Raw genomic sequence first — 10457 nt, forward strand, 5'->3', positions numbered from 1 at the left:
CTAACATAAACACCAAAGGTAAGACTGTTGATTGAAATTATAAGTGTCTGTGCATTGATGATGTATGATAATAATGGGACCCTTGATTTCCACTGCATGGGAAAGAATCTCTTTTGTATTTATTTATTTATTTATTCTTATTATTTAATAAAAAATTTCCACCTCCTCCCCTCCTCCCATTTCCCTACCACTCCCCCAATCCCCCTTCCCCTCCCTCTCCAGTCCAAAGAGCAGTCAGCGTTCCCTGCCCTGTTGGAAGTCCAAGGTCCCCCCCCTTCCATCCAGGACTAGGAAGGTGAGCATCCAAACAGACTAGGCTCCCACAAAGTCATTACATGCAGTAGGAGAATCTCTTTTTAAAAAATCAGAAATACCAAAACAGAATCATTATGTGGTCATCTTCGGCAAGTTCATGATCATGTTTGTCACAATGTGTTGAAAATAGTGATTATCTTAGTGCGGCATGTTCTCTCCTCTTGTTGGAGGCTCCTAGCTCCACATCTGCAGATGTGAATATGTAACCTGTAGTAACTACAGATACCACAACAAACTGGGACCATTGCCAAGACTGGGGATGTGTGCAGAGCATTAAAGAGGAGCATAGCAGGTTACAGGTGATCTCAGAAGGGTAATGGAAAAGGGAACATCCTTAGGGAGGGAGAGGACAGAAGTAAATATAGCAGCAAATGGGAGGAAGGTATAGGGGGAAGCAGAATACAATTTAACTAATAGGGAAAATGTAATGTGGAGCTCTTAGGTAAGGTGGAGGGAGATAAATATAGTAGAATATAGTAGAGGTAGGTAAAATAACAATATGGATGGCTGAAAAAGTCATAAGGCAAAAAGAGGAAATTCATAAGATATCCTAAAATTAATGATTACTCACCTCCCTCAATAAGAAAAAAATCATGTGTCTTGATAGCTGGGAGTTAGTTCTTTAAGCCTGAAGTGGAGTGTTCCAAAAACTGATGGATGGGAATTAAACTGGTAGATATTTATAATCATTTATAACTATAATTAATGACTATGCAATTAATAAGTTTTGGAAAGTGCAATAATGCCTTCCTACTGTATCTGTCTTTAATTACTGATCCAGGATATGTAAAATTTCACAGAAAAAGGAACATCAAAAAAGGGAAAATATGAACACAGATAGACATTTTTATGAGTAAAATAATGGGATTGTGATGAATTATCACTGCAATTCAATTAGAATTATAAGTGAAAATATAGTTGTAAAATAGAGCACAGTAAAATTATGCAACATGAGACTGACTCACCTCAAGCTTTTGGGTTCCTTTGGTGGATATTTTTCACATCAATGTAAGTCTTAGTTGTAAAACTGCGACTAAGATTCTGTATTTGTTGCTACTGTTTTAGTTGTTAACTCTAAAATGAGACAATGTAAATCAATAGGATTAGATTTCTATTAAATGATCCCTAAGTGAACAGCAGGTCCAGAGAATGTACATTCTGTATAGTATGTGGCTATGCATGCCTTTATCAAGAATGCCACATACACAGGTAGATACATGGAGAAGTATATAGAAATGTGTGTGATGGTATCTAGTCTGGAACATTTAAAGTTAAAGATACAGGTTAATCAAGAATAAGTAGGTAAAATTGAATGATGATTCAGACATACTGACCAGAAAATCACAAGTCTGATATATACTCTATTATTTTTCAGGTATATGAAATATGCTTTTAATATGATGATAATATTACTATACTTTCCACGTATGTCATCATTAAAGAATGTCCTTAATTTCCAAACTGGACTTGGAGTTCTGGCCAATATGTTTCTCCTTTTTTTCTACACTTTCATAATCCTAGGTCACAGACCTAAGCCGACGGACATGATCTCCTGTCAACTTGCCTTCATCCACATAGTGCTGGTCCTCAGTGGAAGTGATATTTGGCTTAGAGACATATTTGAATCACTGAACATTGAGAATGACTTCAAATGTAAGACAACTTTTTACATAAACAGAGTGATGAGAAGCCTCTCTATCAGCATCACCTGCCTCCTGAGTGTGTTCCAAGCTGTCACTATCAGTCCCAGTACCTCTTTGTTGGCAAAATTTAAATATAAACTAAAAAAATACATGATTTGTGTTTTCTTCTTTATTTGGTCTTTCAACTTGTCATTAATTAGCAACCACATCTTCTATGCTGGTGCTTTTATAAATGTGAGTGTGACCAACCAGATGAAGGTCACTAAATTCTGTTCACTCTTCCCCATGAACTACATCATCAGGGCACTGATTTTAACAGTGACTACCTCCAGAGATGTATTTCTTGTAGGAGTTATGTTGACCACAAGTGCATATATGGTGATTATCTTGTTCAGACATCAGAGGCAATGCAAGTATCTTCACAGCCTCAGCCACCCAAGTGCATCCCCTGAGAAAAGGGCCACCCAGACCATCTTGATGCTGGTGATTTTCTTTGTGGTCATGTACTGGGTGGACTTCATCATCTCATCCACCGCAGTTTTATTGTGGATGTATGACCCAGTCATCCTGAGTGTTCAGAAGTTTGTGATGAATGTCTATCCCACAATTACTCCTTTGGTACAAATCAGTTCTGATAATAGAATAATTAATATGCTGAAAAGCTTGAGGTCAAAGTGTCACCAGATTTTTTAAAAAGGGTTATTTTTATCCTTTTTAATACAATGATTTAATTAATTTATTTGTTTTAATGAGTATTGCATCAACATGTGTGTATGTGTGAATTCTTGATACTCACAGAGGTCAGAAGAGGTCATTGCCACCACCCACTTCAACTGGACTTACAGATGGTTGTAAGCATCATTATGATTCAGCTTCAATTTTTTTCTTAAATAAATATTCTTCTTAACTTTTTAATAGTTCAAGAACAATTCAAGATTCTTCATATTTTAAATAAAATTAGTGGTATTACATATGTACAGTCTTATTACATTTCTGTTGCCAGGTAATATAGAGTTCTGTAATTTCATTGTACACCATAAGTTCCCACAGGAATTCTCTTATCTTCCTTTTTACTTTTTTTTTTTTCGAAACAGAGTTTCTCCGTAGCTTTTTGGTTCCTGTCCTGGAACTAGCTCTTCTAGACCAGGCTGGCCTTGAACTCACAGAGATCCGCCTGCCTCTGCCTCCTGAGTGCTGGGATTAAAGGCATGTGCCACCACCTCTCGGCCCTTTTTACTTTATATCATTAATGTTCCTTTGATGCTGAGGTTGCTCAAAGGAAGTTCCTTGCTGATATTGACATTTTAAGCTTTTCTTTTGAAGGGATTTTAATCTACTCTCAGCCATCAAGAATAGTTTAAATATCTTATAGTAGCTTTAACTCTCTATCCTAAGTATAGTTTCTCTGTAGCACAAAATAATGTAAACTGAATTTTACATTTTTAATTAAGGTTAATTAATGGGTTCTATATGAAAATTTTATTTACCTGTGTATTTGCAGTTCATTTCTTTCAGTTTCTGAAATATTATTGGTAACTAAAAATTGTTATATAAATGTACATTGTGTGCAGTGTTTTTTGTTAATGTGTTTATACATGTGTGTGTGCTCATATGAAGAATGTGTGTGCATTGCAGTGGAAGTCAGTAGAAAACCTTGCCTTTTGTTCTTTCTGTGCCATTCACTTTTTATTTTGAGAGAGCATCTCTCACTGTAACCTGGAGCTTACCAAATAGACCAAGATGGTAGCTCCAATTATTCTCCTGTCTCTGTCTCCCCAGATCTGGCATTAGAAGTGTTCACCACCATACCCCATCATTGAAATTTTATAGAAAAATGATTTTTTTTCATACAATATTCTGATAAAGGCTTCTTGTTCCCCTGGTCCTCTTAGTTTCTCCTCCCCTCATCTGGATCCAGGCCTTTTCTGTCTCTCCTTGGAAAACTATGTAAGCCTTATAATAAAGTAAACAAGATGAAACAAAAATGAACAAATTAGAATAAAACAAAACAAACAGAAGAAAAAGAGCCTACAAAAAGCACAAGAGAATTATAGATATAGATACACAAGTTCACATTTAAGGATCTCATAAAAACACAGAACTAGAAGAAATAATGCATATGCAAAGGCTCTGTAGATTCCACTGAGTTAATTTTGTGTTGACCACCTTCTGTTGGGCGTGGGGCCAACCCTTAGAGTGATTTGTTTCCCCTAGTGAGACTCCCTTGGAGAAAACTAATGCTTCATTTGCACGTGACTATGAAATGGAGATACTTCTGGATTTGGGATGGGGCCATGTAATCAGTTCTCCTCTCTGTCTAGGAGTCCATCTTGGGCAGACATGTGCTGCTGCCACAGCCTTTGAGTTTATGTGCATGTCTGTTGTTTTTTGTTTAGCAGGCCTTGTTCCCTTGGTGTCCTCCATTGTGTAGCAGAGTACACTGCAGGCAGGACACGATTGTGGATTGAAGGGTTTGCAGCTGAGTTGGTGTTTGCTTTTCCCCTTTTGTAGTGTGCATGTTACTGTACAGTTCCATGAAATCTAATCTTGTGGGTTGAAGAATTTAGATAAGCGCCAGCTTGAATTCTTCATGTTCAATTAGTTATGTAAGTGTTGTCATCAGGCCAACAGGTGTCTATCACTTTGTACAGAGCAAACAATAGCCTTGATCCTGATTCTCATGGAGGCCCTTTGGCAAACAATTCAATTAGTTATAACCAGTTCACGGAACTGGAAGCTTCATTTGATGATGAGAGATTTTATTCAGGATTCCACTTCTCCATTATTCTGTGATTTCATTTAGATTGCTTTCTTATCCATACATGCTTTAGAAAGCTTCTGCTGTGTTGTTTTCCACATGATCCCTTAAGTGTTCCTTAGATTTAGTTGTCTCTCCATGCATAAACTTTCCCTGTTTGATCCTCCTTTGAAACCTTGCTGATTGAGGTTTTCTGTCCAGCCTGGTTTCTGTCCTCCCACCAGGTCTCACAGCCATTTAGCCCTAAAGAAATCATACAGAGGTCGATATTAATGATAAATTGATTGGCCCATTAGCTCAGGCTTCTTCTTATCTCTTATGATTATATTAACCCAATATTCTTATTTATGTTAGCCACATAGCTTGGTACCTTTCTAAGCAGGGTAATCACATCTTCCTATTCTGTGTCTGAGCAGGACTGGGGAGGAATGGGCTTCCTCCTTCCCAGAATTCTCCTGTTCTCATTGACGTGCCTCTACTTCCTGTCTAGTTGTCCCACCTATACTTCCTGCCTGGCTGCTGGCCAAGCAGCGTTTATACTGATGAATATCTTGCATTTCACCGTAGAACCTTCATCTGGCGATGGATGGAGATAGAGACAGAGACCCACACTGGAGCACCGGACTGAGCTCCCAAGTCCAAATGAGCAGAAAGAGGGAGAATATGAACAAGGAAGTCAGGACCGCGAGGGCTGCACCCACCGACTGAGACAGTGGGACTGATCTATTGGGAGCTCACCAAGGCCAGCTGAACTGGGGCTGAATGAGCATGTGATCAAACCAGACTCTGAATGTGGCTGACAAAGAGGGAAGACTGAAAAGCCAATGATAATGACACTGGGTTTTGATCCTACTGCATGTACTGTCTTTGTGGGAGCCAAGCCTCTTTGGATGCTCACCTTCCTAGACCTGGATGGAGTGGGGAGGATCTTGGACTTCCCACAGGGCAGGGAACCCTGACTGCTCTTAGGACTGAAGAGAGAGGGGGAAAGGAGTGGGGGGACGGGGAGAAGAGTGGGGGGAAGAGGAAGGAAATAGGAGGCAGGGAGGAGGTAGAAATTTTTTCAATAAAATAATAAAAATAAATAAATAAATAAATAAAATAAAATACAAAAAATAAAAACATAATTGACAGATTATAGACAATTGTCCCACACCAAAAACCCCCTTCTTTATCCATAACTATTCTATTTTTCCCTTCCTAGTTAAATTGCTCACACATGTTCCCTAATTCTATCCCTAATCTCTGTAGTAAAAAGAATTGTTCGTTAGTTCCTGGCTGCACAGCTAGCTTAGAGCCAAAAAAATCACACAGAAACCATATTATTTAAAACACTGTTTGGCCCATTAGCTCTAGCTTCTTATTGGCTAACTCTTACATAACCAGGGGGCTGTGGCTTACCAGCTAAAGTTTCAACATGTCTGTTTTTGTGCCAGTACCATATTGGTTTTATTTCTATAGCTCTCTTGTACAATTTGAGATTGGGAATGGTGATAATAAAATACCAATCTGTCTCCATTTGAGACTTAAAATTTACTTACAGTAAAGACGAGTAGGATCATTCCTGGTTATGTTTAAACCTCTGCTTCACAAATATTGGAGTATGCCCCACCTGTAACATTAACTACAGATGATTCTCTAGTTCTTATTCTAGCAGTGGCAATCATGTCTTTGTTTCAAACAAGTTGTTCACAACTATATAGGATGAGAAACATGAGAAGGGAAGGATGGGAGGAGCTCGGGGGACTGGGATGGTTGGGATATAGGAAGGGAGGATACGGGAGCAGCGAAGTATATATCCTATCTAAGGGAGCCATCTTAGGGCTGGCAAGAGACTTGACTCTTGAGGGGTTCGCAGGTGTCCAGGAATATGTTCCCAGCTGGTACCTTGGGCAACTAAGGAGAGGGAACCTGAAATGACCCTATCCTATACTGATGAATATCTTGCATATCACCTTAGAACCTTCATCTGGCGATGGATCGAGGTAGAGACAGAGTCTCAATTTGGAGCAACGGTCTGAGCTCTTAAGGTCCAAATGAGGAGCAGAAGGAGGGAGAAGATGAGCAAGGAAATCAGGACCACGAGGGATGCACCCACCCACTGTGACAGTGGAACTGATCTATTGGGAGCCCACCAAGGCCAGCTGGTCTGGGACTGAATAAGCATGGGTTGATTCTGGACTCTCTGAGCATGGCGGACAATGAAGGCAGATGAGAAGCCAAGGACAATGGCACTAGGCTTCGATCCTAATACATGAACTGGCTTTGTGGGAGCTTAGCCTGTTTAGACGCTCACCTTCCTGGACGTAGATAGAAGACCTTCGTCTTCCCGCAGGGCAGAGAATTTGGACTGCTCTTCAGTATCGAGAGGGAGGGGGAATGGTGTGGGGGGAGGAGAAGAGGAGTGGGGATAGAGGGAGGGGAGTGGGGGGAGGGGCCAATATTTGGGAGGAGGGGAGGGAAATGGGAAACGGGGAGCAGGTGGAAATTTTAATTAAAAAAGAATAAAAAATAAATAAAAAGGAAAAATAAAAATAAAAAAGAAAAAAAAAGAAAAAAAAAAAGAAAGCCAAACATTCCTTCAAAATGGCTGTTATGGTTGCCTTGTTATGGCTACCTTGCTATGCCCACTTTGAACTATGTCTTTGTTTCAGGAGGGACTAACTATTAACTTATGTTTGGCTCCTGTAACCTGGCCTATAGTTCCCACCAAATCCCCTAATTAGAACTCCCTAACCCTGAGCTAAAGCCTTTTCTTCCTTACATCCAATGTTGATCATAGGGCATTGCTTATATTTATGAATTTAAAAGTTTGCTTTATTTAATTGCTTTCTTTTATCAATTTAGTCATGATAATTTGGGTCAATGGTCTTTCTCTTACCACTTTGTGATTAATTATATCTCTGGCAATTCTTTTAATATTCAGAAATGTTTTAACTATTTTAAAGCTTTTTAAACTATATATATAGCTTTTGTTACTCAGGAGTGGATTTGGCTTGTTAATTTGTTTTTATATTTCTATATGAAGTTGAAAATTGTCCTTTTCAGTTCAGTGAAAAATGTTTTGGAAATTTGCTTGATAATTCATTGAATCCATACATTGCTTTTGGTAGGATGGGCTTTTTTACTATATTAATTCTACTGATCAATGAGCATGAGAAATATTTCCATATTCTTATATCTTTTCAGTTTCTTTCTTCAATGTCTTAAAGTTTTTATCATATAAATCTTACCTTGCTTAGTTAGAATTATCCCAAGATATTTTGTTTTATTTGAAGGTCTTGTGAAAGAGTTGTTTTTCTGATTTATTTTTTAGTCTATTTGTAATAAATAGGAGGACTACATATTTTTGTGAATTAATTTTGCATCCAGCTAATTTGCTAAAAGTGTTTATCAGCTGTATGAGTTTCTTGGTGAAAGGTTTAGAACAGAGGTTCTCAACCTGTGGGTTATAACCCTTTAAGAGATTGAATGACCCTTTCACAGAGGTCAACTAAGTCTATAAAAAATATCACATATTTACATTATGATTCATAAAAGTAGCAAAATTACAGATATGAAGTTGCAAGAAAAATAATTCCATAGTCGAGAAGATAACAACACCATGAAATATATTAAAGGGTCACAGCATTACAAAGATTGGGAGCTACTGAACTCAAATCATGTTATGTAATCTGTATCATTCAAGGCTCTCTGGAATAATAAAACATATAAAATAAGTCCATATCTATATAGAAAGCATATTTACTAGAATGGCTTACAGGTTGTGGCCCAGCTCATCCAGTGTTTGTTGTCTACCACAGAAAAGTCCAAAATCCAGTAGCTGTTCAATCCGCGAGGCTGAATGTCTTAGCTGTTCTTTGGTATATGCTGAAATCCTGAAGACACAGGCTCAAATACCAGTGCAATAATGATCTTTCTGGCAACGAGAAAACCACACATAGATAGAGCAATCCTCCCTTTTCCATGTCTTTTAAATATACTGCCAGCTAAGGTGTGGTCGAGATTAAAGTAGGATCTTCCTACCTCGAATATTCAGAGTAGAAGTGGGCTTTCTACTTCTAATGATCTTATTTAAAAAACTTTGCAGAGGCATCTCTAGTCATTTTGGGGTTTAGTTAATTCCAGAAACAGAAAAGTTGACAACTACGAATAGCATCACACTATCAGCATCTAAAATGAAGATGCTTTGACTTCTTTCTTGTGTCTTCTTAATCTCCTTCAGTTATTTTACTGCTACATAAAGACTTTGTGGGAGTTTTAATGTAATCAGGACCCCCATAATCCCATGGTGAGTGGGGCCATCAGGAGGTGTATACTTGGGGTGTAGGTGTTGAAGGAAGTGTGTCACTGTGAACCTTGAGGTCTCTTTTGCTCAAGTTTCACTCAGTGTGGCAGTCAACTTTCTGTCGCCTGCAAGATGTAGAGCTCTCACCTACTTCTCCAGCACCATGTCTGCCTGCCTGCTGCCATGTTGCTCACACTATGCTGATAATGGACTGGACCTCTGAAAATGTCAGCAAGCCACCCTAATTAAACATTTTCCTTTATAAGAGATGCCGTGGTCATAGTGTCTCTTCAGAGCAATAGAAACTTTAACTAAAACAGACTTCAAGTACTATATTTAATAGGTATGTTGAGTGTACATTCTTGTCTTCTTTCTGATTTTAGTTGAATTGTTTAGATTTCTATCGATTTAAGTTGATATTGGCTATGGGCTTGCTATAAATTGTCTTTATTACATTTAGTTATGTACCTTGTATCCCCAATATTTCCAATGTTTTTCTCATGTAGGGGTTTTGATTTGTCAAGGGACTTTTCTTCATCTAATGAGATGATCATGTGGTATTTTGTCTTTCAGTCTGCTAATATGGTATATTATTTTTATCAATTTATGTATGTTGAATCATCCCTGCATCTCTAGGTTGATGTTTACTTAATTATGGTGGATGATGTGTTTGATGTTTTCTTGGATTGATATTTGGGTTTGCAGATATTTTATTGATAAACTTTTGCATCTGTGTTCCTAAAGGAAATTTATCTGAATCCTCTTTCTTAATTGGGTCTTTATGTAGTTTATATATCAAGTAAGTTGGAACTCACAAAAAGAATTGGGAAATATTCTTTTATTTTTGAATTTTGTAAATAAATTTGAGGATTATTGTGGGGTGGTGGTTTTAATAAGAATGGCCCCCAGAGCCTCATAGATTTCAATGCTTAGGGAGAGATACTATTGAACTGATTAGTGGAGGAGGTGTGTCACTGGGGGTTGGTTTTGAGGTTTCAAACCCAAGCCAGGTCCAGTGGCTCTCTCCTTTTCTGCTACCTGTGAATCTGGATGCAGAACTCTCTGTACCTTCTCCAAAACTATGTGTGTGTGGCACCATGCTCACCACCATGTTGATAATGGACTCAACCTCTGAACTGTAAACAAGCCCCCATTAAACACTTTCTTTTATAGAAGTTTCCATGTTCATGGTGTCTCTTCAGACAACAGAACACAGGGCAAAACATAGGCTTAACTCCCTTTTGGAAGTCACAGGGAATTTGGTTCTAAAACTGTATTGTGCTGGGTGTTTTGTTTTTTTTTTTTGTTTTTTGTTTTTTGTTGTTGTTGTTGTTTTGTTTTGCATGGTTGGGAAACTCATGATTACTACTTCTAATCCATTGATTTTTTTGGTCTGTTTATCTTCCTTATTTAACCTTGGTTTAACTTTGGAATGTCAAACTTACTGATCAAA

The 10457-nt window shown here is 38.1% G+C and overlaps 1 protein-coding gene across 1 annotated transcript; it reads left to right on the forward strand.

Annotated features, from left to right (window-relative positions):
* The first annotated feature begins 1712 nt into the window (after positions 1–1712).
* On the forward strand, positions 1713–2651 carry LOC130874378 (vomeronasal type-1 receptor 90-like). Its single transcript, XM_057769647.1, has one exon. The coding sequence runs from the start codon at positions 1713–1715 to the stop codon at positions 2649–2651; it is 939 nt and encodes a 312-aa protein (XP_057625630.1).
* Positions 2652–10457: the final 7806 nt, after the last annotated feature.

The sequence above is a fragment of the Chionomys nivalis genome, chromosome 1, assembly GCF_950005125.1.
Source record: "Chionomys nivalis chromosome 1, mChiNiv1.1, whole genome shotgun sequence".
Taxonomy (NCBI): domain Eukaryota; kingdom Metazoa; phylum Chordata; class Mammalia; order Rodentia; family Cricetidae; genus Chionomys; species Chionomys nivalis.